We start from the raw sequence: 26,725 nt of genomic DNA on the forward strand, positions 1-26,725 counted from the left end.
TGGTATATCACTGAAAGTATAGTAGTGCAAACATGCTGCAGACCGTATTATAGAAACATGAGTAGCTTCAATTTGTATGCTCTAGTCTTTGCAGAGCTCAGGCTACATGAGGAAAAAAAGACTTCAGTTCCAAACCAGCTCCTCTACACAAAGCAGTCAAACATCAGCAAAACACAAGGCTTGCACTGGCTTTAACTGGTGTCATGTTCACCCATGGATACATACACACACACAGGGAGCAGTCTCCCGTAACACTCAAGCGAGCCACCCTGAACTATCTGAGCGATCAGACAGAAAGCGAAAAAAGAGGCAGAGAGAGCTTAGATGGAGCTACAAAGATTCCTAAATGTGCCTGAGGCAAGAAAGGATCACCTCCTGAAACATTTTTCACTTGCTTATCCAAACACAGACAACTACACACACAGACACACACCAGCCTGTGTCTTTACTTTGGACACTTGGGGTGTAGAAAAAGAATCGGTGTGTGGCCAAATGACTGCTGGCAGTTCAGCTTTAAGAAGACACATTTTAAGATGCTATCTTCATGGAAGAACGGATTATGTGTGTTAGTGTGTGTATGTCTTTGTGTGAGGCTCAGGAGGCCCACGGTCTTTGAACATCTGTAAACATTGTGTGTGTGTGTGTGCGTGTGGAATGTGACCACTTCTTTAACTCTCCCTCTCTTGATCTCATTACCAGGCATCATCTCATACACAGAGTACCTGTTCCTGCTCTGCATCCTGACAAGTGAGTCAATTCAGTCTATACACATCCTCCTTTCACTTAAATTCATCTTCACCTTTTAATCACAGCTCTTTCCACCAGTTTTTGTTTGCATTATTCTGTTCTTAGTTTCGAAGAATAATGTCAGAAAACTACCTATGCTCAGGTACATCTAGAACAAATATGGTGGTTTTTCCCTTCCCCTTGGGGTAAGACTGAAAAAAAGAGACAGAGACAGACCAAAGATGAAAAAAGAAAATACCTATTTATAACCTTTCAAATTTAAATATGGACACAAATGAGAGTTTTTTACAAGCTAGCAATTCACTACACTAAATAGTTAATGTTATTTTTTTCAGCTAAATGTAGTGAAAATTGCTTGGAGAAGAATATTCCTTCTCAAAAAAGTTTTGCTTAAATGTTGCTTATAGTTAATTCAATTCAGTTCAATTCAATTTTATTTATATAGCGCCAAATCACAACAAACAGTCGCCTCAAGGCGCTTTGTATTGCGGGTAAAGACCCTACAATAATACAGAGAAAACCCAACAGTCAAAACGACCCCCTATGAGCAGCACTTGGCGACGGTGGGAAGGAAAAACTCCCTTTTAACAGGAAGAAACCTCCAGCAGAACCAGGCTCAGGGAGGGGCAGTCATCTGCTGTGACCGGTTGGGCTGAGGGGAGAGAAAAGCCATGCTGTGGAAGAGAGCCAGAGATTAATATCAATTAATGATTAAATGCAGAGTGGAGTATAAACAAAGTAAATAAGGTGAATGAAAAGAAACAGTCTATTGTGGGAACCCCCCCCCAGCAGCCTAGGCCTATAGCAGCATAACTAAGGGGTGGTTCAGGGTCACCTGATCCAGCCCTAACTATAAGCTTTATCATAAAGGAAAGTTTTAAGCCTAATCTTAAAAATAGAGAGGGTGTCTGTCTCCCGAATCCAAGCTGGAAGCTGGTTCCACAGAAGAGGCGCCTGAAAGCTGAAGGCTCTGCCTCCATTAAGTATCCTAGGAACCACAAGAAAGCCAGCAGTCTGAGAGCAAAGTGCTCTATTGGGGTGATATGGTACTATGAGGTCTTTGAGATAAGATGGGGCCTGATTATTCAAGACCTTGTAGGTGAGGAGAAGAATTTTAAATTCTATTCTAGATTTAACAGGGAGCCAATGAAGAGAAGCCAATATGGGAGAAATATGCTCTCTCTTTCTAGTCCCTGTCAGTACTCTAGCTGTAGCATTTTGGATCAGCTGAAGGCTTTTCAGGGAGCTTTTAGGACAGCCTGATAATAATGAATTACAGTAGTCCAGCCTAGCAGTAATAAATGCATGGATTAGCTTTTCAGCATCAGTCTGAGAAAGGATGTTTCTAATTTTAGAAATATTCCGCAAATGCAAAAAAAGCAGTCCTACATATTTGTTTAATATGTGCATTGAAGGACATATCCTGGTCAAAAATGACTCTAAGATTTCTCACAGTGTTACTGGAGGCCAAAGTAATGCCATCCAGAGTAGGTATCTGGTTAGACACCATGTTTCTAAGATTTGTGGGGCCGAGAACAAGAATTTCAGTTTTATCTGAATATAGAAGCAGGAAATTAGAGGTCATCCAGGCCTTAATGTCTTTAAGACATTCCTGCAGTTTAACTAATTGATGTTCGTCATCTGGCTTCATTGATAGGTAAAGCTGAGTATCATCTGCATAACAATGAAAATTGATGCAATGGTTTCTAATAATACTGCCTAAGGGAAGCATGTATAATGTAAATAGAATTGGTCCTAGCACAGAACCCTGTGGAACTCCATAACTGACCTTAGTGTATAAAGAAGACTCCCCATTTACATGAACAAATTGGAGTCTATTAGATAAATATAATTCAAACCACTGCAGTGCAGAACCTTTAATACCTATGGCATGCTCTAATCTCTGTAATAAAATATTATGGTCAACAGTTTCAAGGGTCCAACAGGACAAGAACAGAGATGAGTCCACTGTCAGAGGCTGTAAGAAGATCATTTGTAACCTTCACTAATGCTGTTTCTGTACTGTGATGAATTCTGAAACCTGACTGAAACTTCAAATAAACCGTTCCTCTCCAGATGATCAGTTAGCTGTTTTACAACTACTCTTTCAAGAATCTTTGAGAGAAAAGGAAGGTTGGAGATTGGCCTATAATTAGCTAAGACAGCTATCATGATCATATCAATCAGGAAACTGGTGAAGGTTTGTTCAGTTTCAATAGTGTTTGTTTAAAGTTCAGAATGGAAGATAAAGAAAAGTAGTGACTTAATTCCATTTAGAGAATGGAAGCCCGGCTACAAAAACAGAAAGCTGATTCTAATCCGGATGCAATGTTTTCAGTGAGATAAATCCTTCATCACTAATCAAAGTGATTTCTTCACTCTCAACTGACTGCAGGTTTCCCCAGCATTGCGAACAGTACAGCTGCATGAAGATGCAAACTAGCACCATTGCATAACAATGAGTGATGATATCAGTTTCATGAGCGTTGATATGCAAATTGTCATGGCCATTAATCAGTGGCCATGTGCACTCCTCACAGAGAGTTTGGGAATGAGTGCAATCACAGCACTGCAAGATGGTCAAAGATGTACTCTAGGCCTCCTCATTTCAGAGATGGTAATTCCCTATTTACATAAATGGCCTCCTTGACTCCCTGCTCAAACCAGCATTCCTCCCTGTCCAGGATGTGCACGTCCTCATCACTGAAAGAATGACCATTGGTCTGTGTGTCTAAATAGACTGCAGGGTCCTGGCCAGACAAGGCAGCTTTTCTGTGTTGTGCCATCCACTTAGCCAGAGGTTGTTTGGTTTACCCAATGTATAATTCGCAGTAGTCCTCTTGGCACTTAACCGTGTGCAGTGCATTGCTCTATTTGTGCCAAGGGACTTGATGCTTGGGGTGGGTCCGTTTCAAGCTTAGTGTGTTTCGGGGTTTGAAAACCCCCGAGATGCGTTGTTTTGAAAATATACCGTATTTTTCGGACTATACGTCGCTCCGGAGTATAGGTCGCACCAGCCAAAAAATGCATAATAAAGAAGAAAAAACATATATAGGTCGCACTGGACTATAAGTCGCACTTTTTTTTTGGGGGGGGGGGGGGGGGGGGGGGGGGGGGGGGGTTGATAGAATCCGAGACCCAGAGCAGAAATTCCATCTTGAACGGCAATTTAAAATAATAATGGATTAAAGAACAGGACGAACACGGTTACGCCTACGTTATGCTAACGTAGCACATTCAGCTACATGACGCACAACGAACACGTGTTCGGTATGTTAACGTAACATTAAGTTATTCAGATAACCATAGCATAAAGAACATACTAACAAGTTAACCAAACCATCAATCCATTGAATTCTTCATCCTCGGTGTCACTTCTAAACAATTCCGTACACTCCGTAGACGAAGCGCCGCTTCCTCTTCTGTGTCGCGTTAGTCAGACTCGTCGTCAGCTGCAGTTCCAATTATTCCAGCCTTTCTGAATCCCAACAGGATGGTTTGTCACTGAAGCCCATGTTTTCTTGATCCATCCAATGACTTCCAGGAAAGTTGGGTGGCGCATTCTCCCAGTTGCCGTTAAGCTGTGCTCTCCGTCCATCATCCACTGCGCCCACAGGTTACGCAAGACTGCCTTAAAGCTGCAGTTCACGGAGATGTCAAGTGGCTGGAGTATTTTGGTTCATGTGTTATAAATGTCACATATACGTCGCTCCGGAGTATAGGTCGCACCCCCAGCCAAACTATGAAAAAAAGTGCGACTTATACTCCGGAAAATACGGTACATCTTAGCTGTAGTGACATGCCTGACACATAAGGGATCAAGAAAACTTGTCTTTTTAACAGTATATTTCCTCAAACTTTATTATAATTCAATCTAAATAGATTATGAATAAATTAATAATGAATGAACAAAAGCATCCTTTATCTTAACTGCTCAACTTAAGTTTGCAGGGGGCTGCAGCCTGTCCCAGCTGCCACAGGTCGAAAAGGAAGGGTACACCCCAGATCGGTCACCAATCCAGGCCTAAATAAAGAAAATAAATAAAAGTGAAATGAACTAAATATGCCAAAGCAGTGGACTTGGACTTTTATAATCATTAAAAACCAAAATCATTGTTGAAAATACAATTTACTTCATCTCCTAGACCAATGACCATCTTGCGAAATTAGTTTAAATAGAAATTAATAATAATTTTATGTGAATGCTGTCTTGCTTTGCCTGTCAAAATAAAACACCAGTCTGTAGCAAATATATTTGTTCTGGTATTTTTTTTAAAAAACAATGATAACCTGATCTAATGCTTTAATATATTTTGTGAATAAGCAGCTGTGTTTGATCACAGAGAACTGTGGCTTCATTCAAGCCATCCTCCCTCCTATCTACGCTTAGAGCCACTTTTCCCCTTGCTATTTATGGATTTCAAATTGCCTTTAACAAACACATGCACACACTCACCCTATGTGTTCTCCTCTCTGTTCCCCAGAGCCTCATGCTGGCTTTAAGATTGCTTTCAATATGTTTGATGCAGACGGCAACCAGATGGTGGATAAGAGAGAGTTCCTGGTGGTGAGTCGCAGATACTGAGAGAAAATCTGAATATACATGTTAATATTAACCTCATTTATTTACTTCTGTTACTACAAAACAGTGTTCAATAATAGTTTTAGTATAAAATAAATATCTATGATTATAGAGGGGACAAAAGATAAAATCTCACTTTTGAAAATTTTATTCTGAGAGGCTCTTTATATGGAGTGGTAACAATTGCGCAACAATTCCTCATAGGTATTTCAGTTTATGTCTGATATTAAAGGGGCCTTATTATGGTTATTTTCATCTCAGTATTTTGATTCTTGGACTCTAGTACATTCACTTTATGTGATTCACAGGTAAAAAGCATCATAATCCTTCATCTTGTGATGGGCCTTAGTGTAGTCTGTCTGGTTTTGAAAAGCAAAGATTGCCATACCAAAATACTAATTTCAATGCTTTAAAAACTACAACTGTACAAACCAGTGGGTTATGGCATGGTGGCTATGTCCACCCTAGAAATACAGTCTAATGTGAGCCAAAAGTAGAAATAAGACTATGAAATTGGGCATTTAAATGATAAATTCACAGCTTGCATCATTTACAAAAGTCTTTTGCCCATAAAATTAAAGTGCCTTCCTAATCTTAATCAGCAAATTAGTTTGTGACCACTTTTTTGATACCCTCAATTTTCAGGTGATACTGTTACATACTTTTGTTCCCTCGGCCTTGAGCTTTAACTATGTTTTCAAGTGTAAACCTTTTGAAAAGGTTGACTTTAAATTCATGTCTTCTAAAGGCAGCTTATTAAAAAGCAGAGAAGCCTAACTGTAGGATTTCCCGAGGGCTACACATCTGTTACTTTCCCTGCGGGATTGGACTGACATTTTTTCAACTAAAAACACTGCTGCGGGCAGTGAGGGATCAAAATCTCTGAAGGTTGGTGGGAGTGGGATGGCACATCAGCAGGAGGGAGTGGTAATGATTTAAAATCCTGTGGGAGCAGGCAGGTGTGGGACAGAAAAAGATTTTTCACATTGAGGGTTTAGATACTGATAGATACTGATTTATCTGCTTTACATGTTGGTAGTGAGATTAAAGGAATATATTATTAATTTAAACTGAAATGAACAATACCAGTTACTGTTGCTGTCTTGTATGTTCACATGCTCCCTTTGTATAGACATTAACTTTCTGTGTTTTTTGTTGTGCTTTGGAAAACATTTTCTTCTAACTCTAATTAGTTATGAAATTAATAATGAAAATCTAATTGTTGTATTTCAAAGAAATTAGTAATTTATTTGAAATTTAAATAATACGTGTTTAACATATGAACAGTTCACACATCCGTTTGCCTGATACTGTTTGAAGCAGTTTTTTGCTGTATTGGATTCAGCATTGATTTTCCTTTTAATAATATGTATACATAAACATAAAACACTTCCAGAGTGAAACTTGAAAACCAGCTCACTCTTAATCATGTTGCCAAAAGATCATAACCTGAATGACATCATAGATGTGCATGAAAGAGCGAATGACCTCGTGAACTCAGTGGATGTTTGTACATTTGAGCGTTTAATTTTTTAACAGTGCTTTAGATCTGACTTTGAATTGTCAATGAGATCCTCATCCTTTCTCTCATTACAGCTTCAGGAGATCTTCAGGAAGAAAAATGAAAAGAAAGGAAGGAAAGGAGATGCTGAGAAGTCAGCACAGTTGGTAAGGAAGCTGGTAACAGAGTAGGGTGGTGTATGTTCAGACAAGCATGGATGCTACTGTAGGAATTGAATTTGCTAATTAACCTTAATACAGGCAATGGTGACACAACCAAGTGGACATGGACTTTATTAATGCTTCTGTTGTTAGTGGGGTAAACGTCAGACACAAAGATCCAAAACTATCCTGGTTTCATTGAGGTTAAAATAACAGTAAACATTACTGTAAATTGCTTCCCTCTTAAAATGGCATTTTAATACATTCATGGGTGTAAACTGCCACAACACTTGTTACCATTTACCTAACGCTGCTGAAAGGTGACAGAAGTGTTGTGTCAAAATGTACATGTGGATGTGTTAAAAGTGATCATCATCAAAGTTAAGTGTCATCTGGATTCAGGCAGATATGAAACTAAACCTTTCATGGAACTAGTTTTGAGTGCATGCTGCCTCATAGAAACTGTTTGGTACCTCTGTGACAGTTTTCCCTACTGTGTACTTGTTATATTTGATATATATATTAAAAACAAGTGTCTTTCTCAGCACTTTCTGTGATTGAGGTTTAGAAACAACACTAAGCACCTTGCCTCACTACTCTGCTTGTGTCAGAGTAATTGTAACTGCAAGCTTGATAACTGTTTGAGAGCTAATCAGTATTAGCTTGTCACATCTCACATATATGTTGATCTACAGGTAGATTAATGGTTAAGGTAACTTACATCAGTTAAGCTATTAAGTAGGTTGTGCATTAGTTACAGTAATATGTGCTCATTAAAAAGTTTCCTTTTGCTTCTTATTTATATCAGATTTTGAAGGCAGTAAATCTTTTAAACCCAGGTTTACCTACAACCATTGTAAATGGGTAAGTAGGTAAGAGTGTGAGATTTGCTGCTGTAAGCACCGGGTATCTTACAGATTCATCCTGGTATTGCTGTTGGCTTACAGGAAATACTATCAATAAAAAGTAAAGAAGATGTTTCCAGATAACATATCTCTTGAAAGTACATGCTTGGTGTTAAGCATAGTGTGTATTCTAAAATGTAATCATAGATGTGTTGAAAATGGCACATCCTCTTTCCTTGCATGTACTAACATGTCTTTTACCTTCTCTCCTCCTCTCTGACTGCATGCTCTGTCCTCTTCTTTCTCTTCCTTATGTCTCTCTCTGTGTGTTAGAGTATGCAGCTGTATGGATATCAGGTTGCCCCCATGAACAGCGTATGTATCCAAATGGCATAGTCTCATTTTCTGCTTTTTAGATAGATATGGATATTTTTATGGAGCAGGGTATAGGTTGATTTTCTTCAACTGGGTCACTACATGCTTCATAGTTTAGCAATCAGTCAGAATAGAAACCCAATGGGGAATTTTAAAAAGTGGTAACTAAAAGCTTAAGTTTTGTGCAACCACTTCAGAATATGTTAAAATGCACCTGTATGGGGGGATATTTATGTCAGAAGTAGTGATAAAACATAATCATGAACAATCATATTGCAGTAAGCTGAACCTGTCAATGACTGAGGATGCGGTGCCAATTCTTTGAAAGTGACTATTTTCCTTTGGGAATCCGCCCTCCAAACTGTCAAAAGTCAGAATTCAGCTTTGAGAGCAGAGCTGCCTGCGAGACTGTGAATCTGCTGTGGCACTCGCCAAGCACGCACTCTCCCTTTTATGGTGACTTCTTTGTGCGCTTGGCCTGCTGAGTTCTACATGCGCGGGTTGTTGAATTTACACGCAAGGAATTTAATTGCGCAAGTGGGACCAAAAAATGAAATGAAATTATTTGGCTGCGATTATGTTTTATCTTACGTGCCACTTTTGACACAAATATATTTCCACACATCTGTCCATTAAATATAAGGACACACACACCCACCCACCAACATTAATGGCCTCTATTTTGCATTCATCACCCAGTTAAATTACTACTATTTAAAATCTCCATGTCATATATATGCAGCAGACTTTTTATGCTATGGTGCAGTGACTTTCTAGAATCTGTAATACCTTAACATCAGTTCTTTGAAGCTAAGGTAACTATTGGTAGTAACAATCTCCTCATCTCATCAACCTTCTCAATATTTACAATTTGCACATGAAAAGAATCAGAAGAAGAGAAGAGAAATAAAGCCTAAGTTCATATACCAAGCGCACAGATTCTCCCAAACATTATGCTCATAGCCAAGTAGAAGATTAAAATTATTTTTATTTTTAATGATGATTTTATTGTTTTGTTTTATTTCTGCTAGATTTTACATGTCACCTATTTCAGGTCACTTACAGAACAATGTTAAACGCCCTGCCGTCCACTTCTGTTCCTGGCGGTCGAAAAAGCTTTAAATTTGACCCAGTCCACCTGATCCTCAGTGAAATGTACTCTGTAAGATACTTTAAAGGATGAATGAAAGCAAGAGAGGGAGAGGGGAAAATTCAAGTAAGGTTGTCCATCTGTCAGGTCAGCTGATTGATTGACTGAGGGATGATTAATGGATAGAGGAATGGCAGAAAAGACTAATACATTTAAGGGGTCAGGAGAGATGAACTCTTACAAAAAGAGAGCGATGTAATTTAGAATGACCTGAGACCCACTAAAGCCCTAAACACAATCAGACTCCATTTTAGTCCTTTTTAGGACTTGTGCTGTTTGTTTGGCAGTGCTTGTGCTTGTGTTGGGGGGAAGTTTGTGTATATAAAGAGAGAGAAGGAAATTTTTTTATGGAAGGAGGCCGGGGGTACATACAGAAAGATATTTCTATTGTCTGAGCGAAATCACATTTACATTATAAAGAAAGCAAAGAGGTTGAATTTGTCTGTTGAGCTGTATGGCATCCAAAATTAATTATTTAACTTATTTAACAAATTTCTGATGAATTTTGCTCATTAATTGCATATTAGCTGATGTGGTCCAAGTGGAACAATGATTATCAAAAGACAAAAATCACATTTCGGGGATAGAGTATTTATCTTTGATGATAACTTAAATCTCACAGAGAAACAGTGAAAACTACTGTAGCTGCTGTACAAAATTTGGGATATTAATGAAACACATGTGAGATTAAGAGATTTCTATGCTCAAATGTTTTATATTATTCTGTAAATATTTTAAGTAATTAATTATGCTCATTTCCACTTCTATATGTTTATTCTTGGATTGTACTAGATTTTACCTAAGCTGAGCTTTTGGCTCAGAGAGATTGGTGACCACATTATTTTGAAACGTTGGACATTTAATAATAGTTCCACTTTATCACGTTCAAGTATTTATTTGTGCCTAATGTCTACTGAGATATAAGGAGAATGACCATAGCTGACTATTATGAGTAGTAATGTATATGTGGAGTGCAGATGGATTATAATGTAGAGATAAACAGGAGTGTGCTGTCCAGAAACTATACACTACCAGCCACTAGTCTCTCTTTCTCATACTGTCTGACACGCAGGCACACAGACAGACACACACAGATAGGCACACACAGGCACTCTTCCTCCTGTCAGTGTTGTGATGGATAGCTGCATTGTCACAGTGAAGTGAAGAGCATTGCAGGGTCATGTTAAAATGGCTGCTGTTGCATTCTCCCTGGAGAGAAAGACGAGGTGGGTGGTCAGAAGCTCAGCACCGTGGTCAGCTTTTATTAAGGTCGAATACCGTACGGCAACAGAGACAACTGTTGCTGTAGACCTGCTTAAAATTATTTATTTAATTGAGGAAAATGGGCTACATTTTCAAAAAAAAAAATTTTTTTTTCTTTGTGTTGTGGCAAAATAGTGGAGTTGTAGCTTCAGCGATTTAACAGAATAGCAAATCTGTCATCATCGTAATGTTAAGAATTACCACTGATGATTGTTTTTTCCCCCTTATTAACATCCTTTCTTTTAGCTGTAATTTAAACCCATTTGTCAAGAAAGCTATATTAATTTTGTAGATGATTTGCCCCTTCCTGTTTGATGCTAACATGCTTTTATGTGTGAAAACGTTCACTGTTTGTTTGACCCATCATTTCTTAGCAGAATGGATAGGGAGTCCTTTGTTGAGACAATTAGTAAATGCCAGATTTAAGAGAATTTACTCGCATCTGCATGTGACGCCTTTCTTAAATATCCACATATGTTTGTACTATGTTCACATAAATTCAGAAACATAATCTGTGTATGTTTATACAGTATATAATGACAAGTGATAGAATGAAGAGTGGAAGTTTATTTCCTGAACTGGTTGATTTGGAGGTTAACTGACCCTGGCCCTGCTTGACCACTCCTACAGGTGCTAAAAAAAGACAGTCAGGAGTTTGTGGCGCGGAGTTACTGGGACGTTTTGAGGCGAAGTGCCAGTCAAGTCCTCTTTTCTGACCTGGCGGAGGTACACAGACCCAACCGTCCTCTGTTCCTTCATCCCTGCATTCCTCATCCTTCACCTTTTGTCTCATTCTTCAGCACCAGCTAGTTAAAATAAAAGCTCCAAATATCCCCACAGGTTCACAGGAAATATGTTGCATCTAGCTGGCCAGAATAAAACACTAAATGTTTACCTTCAGAATAAAAGTGGTACATGACACATGCGCGCCGAACACATAATCTCGAGCCTCCAGAGCAATCATGTGTAATTGGTCAAAGTGCACATGGACCAAAAAGTTACTTTTAAGATTCATCTAATTATCTGATTATTGCAAAAGCTTTGGTCGTCCTAACTTTCATTCTGGTTTGGTTTGATATTGATGATACATTTAATTACAAGGTTCCTTTCCTGCCTTCTTTCTTTCTGTCTTTCCTAAATGTTAGATCAGAAATATCTCAGTCTTTCAAAGCATTCCTTTTTTGGTCCCACAGTGTTCTTCTTTGTACTTGTTCCTGATAATAATTTAGGTTTAGACTAGTGTAGAAATCTTCACTCTTTTTCTCAGTGTGAAATCATTTCCATTTGGATGGTGTCTAAAAGAAACCTTTAAATTCAAAATTCAGGTCCCAGTATTTACCTTGAATTTGTGGGAAAATGTCTCGACACACTACAAATGTGTATGAAATAATGTGAGGCTCCTCCAAATGTTTCCTGTCTCGTTTCATCCCGAGTCATTTCACTGTCACCCCATCCCAATAAACAAAGATGTTTATTTAATTTTGTTCCTTTAGATTATTAATATTTTTAAATAATTTAGCCTTTGTTGTAGATTGATACTGAGCCATAATTATTTAATGACAAATATTTTAATGCCCTCATTCTCCTTATTCCTAACTTGACTGTTTTTCACCTCTCTTCTGTTACATGTTCTCTTCATTCTGCTTTGTATGTGTATCTGTGCCTTGTTATCTGTGCCGTGTTGTGGCTAGTGGAGTAGCTTTGGTGTCAGATCATTCTCACTTTACGCCACAAGCGTTTAATGAGGATAAGAAGGTTGACTGCAGAGCACATACAAAAAAGCTTTGTCATTTTATCACTGCACGCTTAATTCGCTTTAATTCATGAGTAATTAAGAAAACATTTTACTATGATAAACTATGATTTACATCAAGGTAAACATTTATGTAAACAACTTGTAAAATTTATCCCTGGGATCAAACATTTAAACCAGATGGTGACCTGAACTACCTGTGGCTAGCAGGCTGTTGATGCCTTCAAACGACCCTCATCCTTATTGTGTTTCTACCCATACTAAGCGAGGAAAAAGAACGGTAGAACAATTGCTGAGACATGTCCTCAGCAGGTTTTATGCTCTTGGGATCCCAGAATATCTGTTCATCCATCTGGCACTCGCCTGGTGGATTAACAAATGAACTGTGTCACAAAATCAAAGCCAGGTTTCCAGTTGTTTCTATAATTGTAGCTCAAAGTGTCTTCCTGATAGTACTTTCTGAAAACTGGTAATGATTAGTAACAGCTAACATAGTGCTAACAGACTAGCTCACTAATGACAGGCTGTGCGCTGTCTTGGCAGCGGAAGCTGAGTTTGAGGTAATGACAGTGAAACATAATGGGGTTGACCTTGTATTTACACTGTGAAGCCTTTCATCTGCTGGGATGTCAGACGGACAGAGCCGACAAATCAGACGGGGGGAAAGAGTAATAAGAAAAAAAAATAGAGGTCTATATTAAGAGTATGAGGGACTAGAAATTATTTAAGATTAAGTTAATTAAGAAAAAAATGTGAAACACTGAAATGAAAAATGAGGACAACCAGGCAAGAGATGTATTTTAAAGAAATGTACCATATCTATAAGAGCACTCTATCAGATAAGTGGAAAACATGAGGGTGAGGAACACGAGAAAGAGATAAAATCTGAGTAAACAACCAGGTGAGAAAGGCCAAAGGAAGATGACACAGGTCAGCAGGCAGATCAAATGTTCAGGAACAAAGTGGGTGAGAAGAAAAGAAGTTCGGGAAGTACATTTAGGAGAAAAGAAAGAAGCAGGTTGTATTTAGAGAAAGATGTGTTTACTCAACAGATTAGTCACCATTATACCTCTTTCCTTTTGTCTGGAGAAGGAGGGACTGACTGACAGGTAGAAAAGGAGGGAGGGTAGGAAAGAGCAAATCACCTCTGTGTTTGTCAGGTGAAGGAGGTACTGACGGGTAGTATGAGGTGAAAGGAAATCAGAGTAATCAGAGCAGGGGCAGGATAAGATTAAAGAAATGATAAGAAAGGCAAAGGAAAAGAAAGAACATGTGGGAGATAAAGGTAATTGCAGGAAAAATGAACAGGTCGGGGGGGTTATCTGTTTTTACCCCTGGAAGGTGTGACTGACTGACAGTCTGACTGACTTGACTAAAGACCCACAATGAGCTCTTCCTCTGGAGTATTACTCACAGATGGGGAGGGTGAGGAACAACGTTTAGCATTTACATCAGTAATTACTGTTTTTACCCTCAGCTACATGATCAAAGACTGTACAAGCTCACAGATAGACACACAGATGGACAAATAGACACATGCATGCACCAGGTGTTGGCTCGTGCCTTGTGGGCGTGGTAACCATTACGTTGTCACCGGGATGATGAGCTCACATTAGTACCGTCACACTTCCAGGAATGATAAGCTTGTTATGATCCGTTTGGCATTACGTCTACAAGTTGGTAGACTGATTCTTGAAAGCCTTTGCAATGACCACGTTATTGCACATCACAATGAGAAATTTCCTTTGGTTAGATACGTAAGAAAAAATAACTTCATGAAACAAATCTCTAGCCCTAATGAGGGAGGTAGGTCCATTGTGATCACAGAGTAAGTAAAAGGTGGGTGTAGCTACTGTGCCATCACTCATTTATTAGCAAAGTTCTGTTTTTGAAGCTGAGGATTTTGATCATTGTCATCTTAGCTTTTTGAAAACCAGACATCACGAGTGTCATGATTTGACCAAGGGGAAATCAAGGGTATACTGCATGCTCCATCACAAGGAGCACTAACGACAGCCATAAATTACAAAGTGAACATCTTGTTGTGTTCAGTAAGAACTGAAAATAGTAATTGAGCCATCAAACTTATCAGGAAAGGGCAATCTAGGTCCATTTTTACATATGCCTCTACACAACTAGAGATCTTTTTTCAGCCAAAGGTGTCGCCCCCCCACTGGCTGTTAGAAGAAAGTGCACTTAAAGACATACTTTAAGATGCAAAAGCTACAACCATCTTTATCATCTATGGTCAAGGTAGGGGTAGACTTTATTGATGATCCAGTATCAAACAATTACAAGATGCCTAACAGTGAAAAAAAATGGGTTACCACCTGGACCAATCATAAATAATCAAAGCTGATCTATTTTTATTTTAATTAACAAGAGATCCGAACTTTTTAGTGCCTCTACTGTGAATTTCAGATATCTTTCTTTTTTTAATTTTGTGATTTTATTTTTACTTTGGTCTACCGTATTTTCAGCAGCACTGGGTAGCTTCTTTTGTGAAAAAGCTCTGACAAATTGGCTGCCGAGCACCAAAGGGCAAACGTATAGTTAATTCTTACCTTTAGCTTTAGAGCTTTATTTGTCACATACATTTACATGCAGTGAAATTCATTCTCTGCATTTAACCCATCACACACATGGAGTATGTAGTACACACAGCACAGCATGGAGCAGGGGGCAGCCAAAGGGCGCCCGGGGAGCAACCTGGGGGGGTGGGCTTGCTCAGGGACCCACAGTGATGCCAGCCCGAGGATTTGAACCAGGGTCCTCTCAGTGACGAACCCTCTTCTTCTCCCCTAGGCCATCACTCCACTCCTTGTGAACATAATGGAGAAATTAGCAGCTTAAGAGACAGATACTCAACTGAGAAGTTGGTAGTAACCAAGACAGAAATAAAAGGGGCGTCAATATTGGATTGGTATGTGCTAGGTGACTGCAAATATAAAAAATAAATAAATAAATAAAAAAAATTCTTTTTTATGTTTAATATAAAATTTAAAAAAATAAATAAAAATAATAGTAGGTCAAAATGTGCTCCTCATGCTCAAACATTTCTTAATGCATCTTTAATAATTTTTCAACTTCTTGTTCTATTTATGCTATAAAGAGCAGAAGACTCAGAAAACTGGTTTTATATCACATACTTATAGTGTACAGCCTTTCAGGTCTAAATCATTTTTCATCCTATTTTGCGCAGTTCAGTTAATATCGCTTCAACCAAAGTCTCTTTTCCAACTCTGGGTTTCACTCCCTGTAGTTTTACCATGTGGATCTACCCCATATCAAAATATTTTGAACATTTATGAATTACATAAATGTAATTCATAACAGCTGATAACTCACTGCAACAGTGAACAGACATCCACCAGAATCATAAATTCCTCAATTGCATTTGAATGATAATGCAAGATGATTTCCCTGTTTTAAGAGCAAAACAACAAAACAGAAAAAAGACAAGGGACCTCCACATGGGAGGGAAGAGAGGCAGAGACACACCACCTGGATACTGTCTAGATGTATGAACAGCTCATGTGTCATAAAGACATCAGTAATGCGTCAGTTAAAAGATAAAAGAGCAAAACAATTTTTGTCCTGTTTGTCCATAATCAGAGACTTCTAGTAAATGAGACATAGAAAACAAGACGCAGTAATGATAAGTCTGTAATTGTTTCAGTTTTTCTGTGTTTACACGAAGGAAATCTTCCTCTGTCCCTAATCAAAGACTAAAATACTAGACTCTAAAGTGAATCAGCAACAGATCAAAAGTTAAGAGTGGTCTTATAACAGTGTTTACTTTAATGCTTGTTTCTCAGAAGACATTATTATTGTGTGAGTTACTAGTGTGGTTCCAGTTTAATCTACCGTATATTTAATATTTTTAGTATCAAAAATTGAAACCCGAATTCTCATTTGAATGCTGACATAATGTACTTTAACCAGTAGAGTTTTTAGTTGGTAATCATTTATAAATAACAACAATTTAATAAAATTCTAAATGTAGTTCTGCCAAATAAAATGTTTTATTGCCTTTTTTTCCATTTGAATTTTTTGTCATAACTTCACCTTTTTAGTTCTTACCTGTGTGGATAGTTTTCTGCACATTTCTGGCTGAATGAATACTCACTGTTTGACAACAAAAAAGCATAGCAAAAAAAGACACCTTGATATTTTTTTTCTTATGCAAATGTGTGATCTTGTTTCACATTTTCTTCTTGTCCCACATTGGATTTTAGGATTTCACCCTTGAGGTAGAACCACGAATAGCATCGTGGTGATGATGATATTTATGATGATGACTGAAATGGCATAAATGCTCCTCTCCTTAGAAGGACATGAGATTTCATTTAATCTTATGTCTGCAAATTCCTCAGCATGGTCGAAGGTTGGAAATGAGGGTTGGCTGGGTGGGGCATGGCAGGCCATTAGAGAAGATGTGCTTTTGAAGACCTCTCTTTCTGCCCTGATGCTGCCTGAGTCATTTCTGGAACTGCTCAAAAGTCACCTTTTTCTGAAAGATACATACATGTTATCACATATAAATAGAAAATAGCGAACTAAATACTTAGACTGAGTTTTCTTAAGGGCTTAAAAACCAAAGCATGTCACCTTGCTTTTAAGAAGTTGTTAACCAGCAGATTATAGCGTGAGCAAACAATCGAAACAGCTCAAAGCCCAATGGATGGATTACAAATGACCTGTATCACAGAGTCACCGCAAACCCAAGGGAGACTAGAAGGATACGCAACCAAACACAAACTAGAAAAAAGAAGAAAGCATTATAAAATTTGCAAAGGCAGTGGCCAAGATTTTCATCTCATGACGGAAAAAGGTGGAATCGACTCACAAAATCTCTGCACTTGTGCTTATGTGGGTTTTGTTTGGTGTTGCTTTTTGTGACTCAAGGTCCCATTCAAGTGTGTCAATGTGGCATTTGCAGAGAAATGCATGGGATGTTTGTGTCGTGTATTAGTGTGTGTTGCACTTACTTGTTCTCCCACAAGTCTTCTTCTCCTCTCCTGTCTTCAGCTTACCTTGTCTGTGTCTCTGTCTTTAAAACACTCCACCTGTTTAAACTGTTGTCTTCCTTCCTCCTGCATTCTTGTTCACCTCCATCTTTGCCCTCCCACTGGCTTATTGAATGTAGGCATGACTCACTATTGTAATTATTATCTTATCTTTTTCTCTTTATTTGGGCTGATACTTGAGCACTCTTCATAATTCTATCGGTCTGTGTTTCATGCTGCTACAGCATCACTCCTCACCAGTCTAGACCGCGCGGAGAACAATTTTCTCCATACCGCTAATCTGATTTCCCTTCTTTACTTACCTGCTTTACACCAGTTTACGTGTAAATTTCTATATGCTTCTTCTGACTGGTGTATGTATTTGACATCACATTATGCTGCCTAGACTGGTCTCATGATGGCCGTTTACTGTCTGAGCTGATGACTGTGACTGATATTTTAAAATGCTCATGCAGTGCACGTTTTGCACACATGCAGCAGAAACCTGCTTCCTGCTAATCTGGCACACCGGTGGCCATGTTGGCCTGATGATGGACTTGTCCTTCTCCTCCAGCCATAATGCTTGAAGTTTGTGATTTTAGTCACTGATTGTCTCTCTTATTACTCTCTCTCTGGTAGCGAGCGGATGATAGCATCACAATTGATACCACCCTACTCGTCCATTTCTTTGGGAAGAAAGGGAAGGCAGAGCTTACCTTTGATGACTTCTACAGGTACTAGAAATTATTGCCAGCCAGAACAAAATGTATGCTAACACTAACAATATTAACCACATGGCAGAATGGATGATTTACAGAGTAGTTGTCTTTGGCTTTCTTTCTCTTTTCAGATTTATGGATAACCTCCAAACAGAGGTGCTGGAAATTGAGTTCCTGACCTACTCCAAAGGGATGACCACCATCAGCGAAGAAGACTTTGCTAAAATCCTGCTGCGCTTCACCAACGTGGAGAACATCAGCGCCTATCTGGAGAATGTCCGCCAGTGTATACCTGATGAAAAGGTAAAGTATACATATGCACACAGTTCTTTACTGGATAATTCATTAATCAATAATGAAATTCTTCTTTCCTGTATGGGTGCTTTTGCCCTGTAGACATCCTGTAATTTCAAACCATATTCTCTGCCTGAGGCTCTTGGGGCTCTCCACACATGAGCGCTCAATTGCTTCACTAGACCTCACACACAAACACACACATTTCACTTCACTTTCAGTTGCATCTATCTATCTATCTATCTATCTATCTATCTATCTATCTATCTATCTATCTATCTATCTATCTATCTATCTATCTATCTATCTATCTATCTATCTATCTATCTATCTATCTATCTATCTATCTATCTATCTATCTATCTATCTATCTATCATGCTGTGCTAGCTATCTAGCTAGACTTTGGCATGTAGTCCTTATGCAACCCATCTCTATTTCTGTCCCTCCCTTCTTTCCTTTTCATGCTGTGGAAGAAGCAGGAGGTTGGTCTCTGCCTCGTATAATTCACAACCTGCAGTTACAATCTGTCAGTCTATCCTGCTATTAAGTTAATTTGCCACCTTCTCTTTTTTTTGTCATATAAGCAATGTCAAGGTTGAGATACACAGCAAGCTGGTGTATTTTAATCTGCATATCAGCATGTAATACCTAAAAAACACATTTATTTATTTGATTAAACGTATTTTTATCTTCTTAATAATGCATCTGTTATGAGTTTATACGCGATTCACAACAAAGAGCATGTGGTGCACCGCACAACGATTAAAACCTCTGAGCTTGCTCACATAAACTTTGGTCATTTATTTTATGAAATGCACAACATCCTTTTATAAAACTGGGGTCTGGCCTGGTCATTTTGAATAGCCAGCTATTGTACAATGCAACTTTTTTATGCAACTACTTTAAGGCGATGAAACACTGCAATGTGTTTTACTGTTTTTCTCAACTGCTTTGGTATATTTCTCCAAAAATTTCTCAAGGTCTCAGAACCTGAAAAATGCATTTCCTAAAACAGGTCACACACGCAGTAAATCACTATAGTTAACCTGCAAAATACTATTTATATAAAATACTATGTGTCAATAAGTGACTGGCACCAAAATGACAAAAGGTGGCAGGAAAAAATTCCTGTCTCTCATATTGTCTCTGACACTGAATGCCAGGCTGTTCTTTTTCTGAGGATTAGTGACAGCTATAGTGTGTGAGTGAATCTGTCCATATGCTGATTTCAGGGGCACAGTGTTTTACATTCTACTTTGTAAAACAAAAGAGCACTTATACATTTGCATAACATGTAAGCAAAAAAAAATATTTCCAGGGACTGACAGCACAATACAACATAATAAATAGAATAAAACTGAATATGTATACAGCACCGAACAGTCATGTGCAGACTATCAGTGCCAAAGATATAGTGTATACCACAATAGTAAAATAGTGCTTGCTGTTGCTCTTTATGGCCACAGTTTCTCATCAACCTCACAAATTATGCAAGGTAACTGAAGGAGATCGCCAGCCTCTCCACTTTCCTCAATCTTACTATTTATTACGCTGCCACACATAATTACGTATCTTCCTCTTCAGGCGGTTTAACTCTATAAAAATATTTTACAGTACTTAAACTACTGACTTAAACATGTGGACAATTAGACTATCCTGCACATGAAGACTCAGTGCAACACTACACATGGTAAAAATTAAACTGAGGAAAAAAAAAAAAACATTATCCAGTTTGATTACAAAATCAATAACTGTTCAAATTGTAGACTGTTATAGACTGCTTGATTTGCAAAATTGTGTTGAAACATTTGAAAATGCTAACAAGGAATGAGAAGTGCTTTCTAACTAACAATATGTAGTAAAAGATTTCACATACCACTTTCAACTGTAATTTGAGAATGAGCCAAAGCTGCTTTGAAAAACTGTAAATTTTCCATATCATGCACATACATCAACCTCATGAATGACTTCTTATGTCATTCATGAGGCTATGTCATGCAATCTCTTGAACATTGGTTTAGCTTTTTTAATTTTTCAGACAGCGGACTAGATGCACCTCAAGGAATGCTGTATGCACGCCACTTAAATGCACCTTTACAGTCCTGCTGAAACAGTCGTTGTCATTTCCAAGTCTTTTCTCTCCAGGGAATTCCATTTTCTGCTCCCTGTGGACGTTTTGTGAACTGCTTCTCCTGGTGTTTCAGGGAATCACCTTTGATGAGTTCAGATCCTTCTTCCAGTTTCTCAACAACCTCGAAGACTTTGCCATTGCCATGCAGATGTACAATTTTGCTGCACGCTCCATCGGACAAGGTAGTACAGACTGTACTGGGCTTGAAATGTGGGCACTGAAGGTCTCTGCTCACACTCACTGATGCTGTATTTTTCTCCTCCAAGTTTTTCAGCTGCACATTTTTAACTTCTCTTCTAACAGACGAGTTTGCCAGAGCGGTGTACGTGGCCACAGGGCTCAAGCTGACACGTCACCTTGTAAACACCATCTTTAAGATCTTTGATGTTGATCACGATGACCAGCTCTCCTACAAGGAGTTCATTGGTATCATGAAGGATCGGCTGCACAGGGGAGCCAGGGTGAGGAGCTTTCTTGCATCAGCACCTTTGAGGCGCTCCTGATGAGCAGCGGCGAATACCAAATCAGCCACGAGCTACTGACAACCTCTAAAACCTAAAAGATCTGCTGCTCTGCGGCTCTTCAGTGTAAATGCTGACGTCCAAAGGCTGTTTGTGCCCCTTTGTCACTGCAATTAAAGTAAATTTGGCCAAAATGAGAGAAAGGTGCTTTAGAAAATGAAATTAACATGTTGCACATAATAACATGATTTATATCAGAAGTAGTGAAAAAAAATATTGATAACTCCTGTAGTCAGTTGCAGGGATGTAAAAAATCTTAAATGGATAACGTTTGCAGGGTTGTGGAGTGGAAGTCAGCTTTAGCAGCTTGGTGGTGCTGTCAGAAAAGGCCATACTGCCCTCCAGTGGTTCAGACCATTATTTTCTTCAGAGGTGGTCATGTAATTATTACAAGCTTGTAATTTTATATGCTTCAAATTTAACTAACTTGGCACCACTCTAAGCCTGGATACTGTGTGGTCCTGTGTGCCCCTTTTGATGCTCGTGGCCTCACTGCCTTGGCTTTTTAACACTGTTTTAACACTGTTTTCTCATCACTTTGCTGATACAGCTCTCTCTACATCTCCTGTCTAACCCATGCCCCCCCCCCCCCCCCCCCCCCCCCCCCCCCCCCCCCATTATCATCAAGTTTCTCTCACTCATACTTTTGTCTTTCTCATCTTCCATGTGCCCACTATTTCTGCGATTGTTTTCCTGTCTTCCTGCCTCACTCTGGCTGTCTGCACACAAATCAGGGCTATAAAGCTGTGGAGCGCGCTACCTCCTTCAGGTCCTGTCTGAAAAAGGAGCTGGCAAGCAGATAAGTATCACTAACAACTACAGTTCAAGGAGTTTGTTCTTTTTTTATTTCTGGAGTTGCAACTAGTTTCTTGAAAATGTATTAGCCCCATATACAGATTTGATGCCACTGTGTTCCAGTAACTTTCATATTTTAGTTGACTGTAGATTATGAATAAAGTTGAAAAAAAGGTGACTTGATGAAGTGAACTGCCTGCCATTGCTCTGTGGTTACCAGGTGAAGGGCCAACATCACGCCTCCTTCTCCAGCTGTGTTCGCTCCAAGGCCAGAAGACAGGTGCACCAGCTGTGGAGAAGGTACAAGGAGCTGTAGAGGGTGGAAGAAATCCGACGGCGCTCCGACATTAATTAATCAGCTGCCCGAGGAGCCAGCATTTGTGGAGTAGATCTCCCGTCGACCTTCAGAGTGTACATATGTGATAACTGCAAGCATGATCGCACAAATCTGACTGATTCTTGCTGTGATGATAATAAGCAATGTCATTCCTTTTTTGGTTGCCCTGTTTCCAGTCATCCATCTTAACCTGATTTACATGTAGCTAGTTGCTGTTAGATTCTATGTCTTCTTCTTCTTCTTCTTTTAAATAAGCAGGGAAAAGCTTATTTAAAACCAAACCTGAACCTAAAAAAATAACTAAAATCGACAGTTCCACCACTCAAATGGCTTTATTTACTTTAATGATTACATTTCTTTAAAAAAAAATGTTTTAAATAAAGATTTATTAGTTCAACTGTAGCACTACAATCTGTAAGAGCACAAGACTCATTCAGTTATAGGGGATCAAAGTAGCACCCACATAAAATTGAGAACAGTAATATAAAAACTGCACATTACTGGAACTATAATTAAATGAATGTGTTGTGGGTATGTATCTTCCTCAAATCATTTATATAATATTGAGTTGTGATTCCATATAACCCCTTGCTTTTTGTTGCACTAAACAGTATAACCACACACTACTGTTACAGTTAGGAATGCTTTATTATCCTAATACTGTAGGACATCTTTGTCCTGGATATGAATGAAACATGAAAAAAGAGATTTTTTTCTTTCTATATTTTAACAGGCTGACTCTTTTGCCTATTTTATGTTTCCCAGTTGCATGTGTGACATAAAGTAGATCTCCACATAGGTGCCTTTGACCTATCCCAAAGGAAAGGTGATTTCCTTTTAACTGCAAAAGCGAAACGTGTATTAATAATGTCTTGGCATGACATATGGCTCCTAATTTAAATATAGGAAACTGAAACACGATGTTGAATTGTCATAATGTTATGTAAATTATTCTAATATTTACAACGATCATGTATTCGTCACAAGTGTGTTTGTTCATGCACGAATAAACTATTTTAAGAAAACACGCGAAGTCCTCGGTATTCATTGAGCATGCGCAATGAAACGCAGCTATTGTGGAGAGTCTAGCTTTTGGCTTGATTTTGAAAGGTTTTTAAAGCTGTGAACGCTTCTTTGAGACGAATGTGCAGCAGAACCGTATCTTTTATGGTGGTGAGTAATTTATTTCTGGGGTGACTGAAATACTTTTTAAAGAAAGAAAGTTGAGATGGTGGCGTAGTGACAGTGTTTAAGTTTGCCGATGTACACATTTTTTCCCCACGGGAGATTAAAAGAAAATACTATCAGCTGAGCCTTTAGTTGCTCGGTTCTTTTCATTTCATTTGTTGCCCTTATTTTGTTGCTTGTACTTGTAGTTGTCTCACCTGAGCGTTTTAGTTAAGGTTGCGCGCCTGCATTGATGTCATTCGACCTTTAGTGAGTGTTTCTAGAAAGTTATGTACTATTATAGATGGCAATAAGTTTAAAACGCTGAAATAACCAAAATTTTAATTTTGGGAGTACATTTTTAAACCGTGAATAACGCTTCTGACGTTTGAACTCTGATAGCCAGTGCTGCCCTCTTGTGTCGTTGTGGTGCCGCTACATGTGCACAACTGAAGGCGAGGTGGGCTTATATTTCAGCAGCAAAAAAATGAGAAAAAACAAAACAAATACACAAACAAACATGATGCTTTGTGTGATTTGTTTGTCAACAAAATATCAACGAAATGCTTAGTCTTTGACAAGTTTTTACAATTAATTAATTGTAATACTTTTGTAAGTGGAACACTTTCTCTTTGCCGGTTTCCTTGTCAGGAGTGTAAAAAGCGATGCACCACACAGCATGAATTTACTCTAAACTTAAAGTAACCGTTATTGCTGTGATCAAAGCATTATTAAGTTCATTTTCTTTCTTTAATTTACTATTTTATTTTTCAGGCAAACGATCAAAGTAACGGCTGCTACACATTTGATTGAATATATAAATTTGTATAATGACGTATGTGATTGTTTTCGCAAAGCATTGTGGGTCTAGATACCGGCATTAAACATTAAATAAACATCTTTAGCAGCAGTTTTAGTCTTAGTTATACATTTGGAAAAGTTATAGTTTATGAACTCGTCACGGACTGATGGTTTCGGTCATGTTTAACAGCTGAACCGTGAATTAGAACGGCTTTTCGGAGAACCACTACCTGCTTCCACACAGTGTTTCGTTAAGACTATACTTTCAGGGATCATTTCTATAGTTTCTAACTTGAGAAATGCGTTTCTAAAGTGTTTGGTCTCGCTAACCACGATGATGAGTCGTGATATTCCCTTCTGAGCGTGAAGCGGATGGAGAATAATGATTTACTTCATACGTTCTTCATCATTGATGACCGTTCTTTACTTCCCAGTGGAGTACTGAGGAAGGGAATATGATCAGAGTGGTTGCAGTACTTGTATAAAAAAATCTCCTAAAAGGAGCAAAGTTACGCATTGAAGCCGGACTGTCGTACGGCTGTATGCAGTACGGAGACGTGTTTCTCATTACCTTCTGTTTACAGTGACGTCTGTTGGGCTCATGGTGGTGCTGTTCGTTTATTATACCAGTTTATCAATACTTTAAAAAAAATTTTTTTATAGTGTTTGTGATAACCACGCAGGTTTTATGGATTTGATTGTTACCTACTTTTTATGTAGACTCATAGGTCCCAATAATTTCTTTTGAGAAAGATATTTTGACTCTGGTGGCATGAAGCGTAGCATGAAGGTGGCATTCCTGCGGACCTCGGCGGTGCTGAGCAGACACATGTAGGCTGCAGTGAGTGAGAAAGACGAGCGTCATGTGGAGTTATTTTACAGCTGTAAATGAAAACATTACAAACAACATACAGGAAGGAAACTCTATTGTAGCAACACAACCAAATGTATTTTCTCAGAACGTGCAGCTAAAGAAAGGTGGAGTGGGGAAATCACTCACACAGGCACGGACCCCCCCAGCAAAGAATAGCCAGATAGTTCATGACTCATGTTGGATCTGCAGCATTAGTAAATGTTAGTTTTAGGGTGTTATTGGTCTTCAGAGTTGTTACTTCTGTACACTGATTACCTGTAGATCATATATAGCTCACTGAAACATGTTAAATTAATAATTTTATTGGAACTGAAAAAAAAAAATATATATACATATCTCAGACATCAAGTATTAACGTGTGAATATAACAACCCTTTGTGTTAATTATCAAGCCATGTTTATTTATATAGTACATTTTAAAAACCTTAAGTTGACACAAAGTGCTATCCAGGCAAGCGCATTTACATGCCAGGTCTCCAAAAATACAGTTTCAAAACAGGTGAAAAAGTGTGAAAGGTGTGTTTTCTTCTGTAAATAAATAACAGTGGAAAGCAAAAATCACATCATTTAGTTTAAAAGGATTAAGATTAAGCATATTGATGATGCACTCACTTCACAAATCATCTTATGTTCCCTAAACTGTCTTTATAAGTTAAAATGATCAGTGTCAGTGCTTTGTATTGGTGATACTGGCCCTGTATTTACTTTACACAATATGTCTTACTTTTTAGTGAGTGGGAGAGGAGAGCTTTTTTAATCTTTTCAACTTGAACTAATTGTAGTCAGGATCATATAGTCACTTTTGCAACTGTTATTTGCGCATCTTGTTACCTGATAACTTCTAGAAAATTGTTATGTTTTAGTGCCGCCTTTCTCTCCTGTATATTACTGTCATTATTGTTAGAGGTATGCAGAGATTGGATATGGTACACAGAAATATTTACATAGACACAGATGATTGGACAAGACATGGCAACTTGAGGAGGTTATAGGTGACATAAAGAAACCCTGAGTGATGAAGACTTTACAGAAAACCACATGCAGTTTTCACAAGATGTTACACTAAGACTATACTTTCAGGGATCATTTCTATAGTTTCTGACTGGAGAAATGTGTTTCGTAAGTGTTTGGTCTCGCTAACCACGATGATGAGTTGTGATATTCCCTTCTGCGCGTGAAGCTGATGGAGAACAAAGGTTGTCATTCCTATCATTGATGATTGCTCCTTGCTCTGGTGTTGAGCATTGAAGAAGGGAATATGATCAGAGTGGTTATAAAAGTGTTTGAAAAAATTTAGCTTTTATGTAGTTATAGTTGTTTACTTAAATAGATTAAATGTTATTCAGGGACATGAACCTTTAGAATCTTGTCAACCTGAAATAAATATTACCATAGTCATGAAATTACTTTTGTAATTTTTATTTACTAATCCTGTTAACTAATAACATTTTTTTACATTTGAGTCCTGCTATTCTCCGTGGAAGCTTTTTTCTACCACTGAAAAACAACAAAACATCCAAAAAAGTTGAATAATAAAATGTTTTACTTTTTTCTGCTGATACTGTATATATACCACTTTAATCATATTCTCTTGTTGCATGCTACACAAGCTAACAAAAATGACACAAATGGCTGACAAGCTGATAATGACACAGAGCAAAATGTAGGAATACAAAACAAATATATACAATCATAGCTA

At 38.3% G+C, this 26,725-nt stretch overlaps 1 protein-coding gene and 2 non-coding genes across 5 annotated transcripts in view; all 3 read left to right on the forward strand.

Annotated features, from left to right (window-relative positions):
- micu3a (mitochondrial calcium uptake family, member 3a) overlaps window positions 1-23,211 on the forward strand; it is a 35,658-nt gene extending 12,447 nt beyond the window's left edge. The window contains exons 5-15 of one of the 3 annotated variants that reach the window (XM_030742860.1): window positions 700-747; window positions 5,232-5,314; window positions 6,926-6,997; window positions 8,170-8,211; window positions 11,255-11,350; window positions 18,026-18,120; window positions 18,237-18,408; window positions 20,605-20,713; window positions 20,835-20,992; window positions 21,787-21,851; window positions 22,065-23,211. In XM_030742860.1, coding sequence (XP_030598720.1) covers window positions 700-747; window positions 5,232-5,314; window positions 6,926-6,997; window positions 8,170-8,211; window positions 11,255-11,350; window positions 18,026-18,120; window positions 18,237-18,408; window positions 20,605-20,713; window positions 20,835-20,992; window positions 21,787-21,851; window positions 22,065-22,071 — 947 coding nt within the window. In that variant the 3' untranslated portion in view covers window positions 22,072-23,211. The remainder of the gene's footprint in view (window positions 1-699; window positions 748-5,231; window positions 5,315-6,925; window positions 6,998-8,169; window positions 8,212-11,254; window positions 11,351-18,025; window positions 18,121-18,236; window positions 18,409-20,604; window positions 20,714-20,834; window positions 20,993-21,786; window positions 21,852-22,064) is intronic. The other 2 variants (XM_030742850.1, XM_030742868.1) reach the window with 2 other exon arrangements.
- A 1,194-nt stretch (window positions 23,212-24,405) lies between these two features.
- LOC115790361 (small nucleolar RNA U3) lies at window positions 24,406-24,621 on the forward strand. The gene has a single exon (XR_004020780.1). It is a non-coding gene; the product is annotated as a small nucleolar RNA U3 (small nucleolar RNA).
- A 1,469-nt stretch (window positions 24,622-26,090) lies between these two features.
- On the forward strand, window positions 26,091-26,298 carry LOC115790375 (small nucleolar RNA U3). Its single transcript, XR_004020782.1, has one exon. It is a non-coding gene; the product is annotated as a small nucleolar RNA U3 (small nucleolar RNA).
- Window positions 26,299-26,725: the final 427 nt, after the last annotated feature.

This window comes from Archocentrus centrarchus, chromosome 1 (genome assembly GCF_007364275.1).
Source record: "Archocentrus centrarchus isolate MPI-CPG fArcCen1 chromosome 1, fArcCen1, whole genome shotgun sequence".
Classification (NCBI taxonomy): domain Eukaryota; kingdom Metazoa; phylum Chordata; class Actinopteri; order Cichliformes; family Cichlidae; genus Archocentrus; species Archocentrus centrarchus.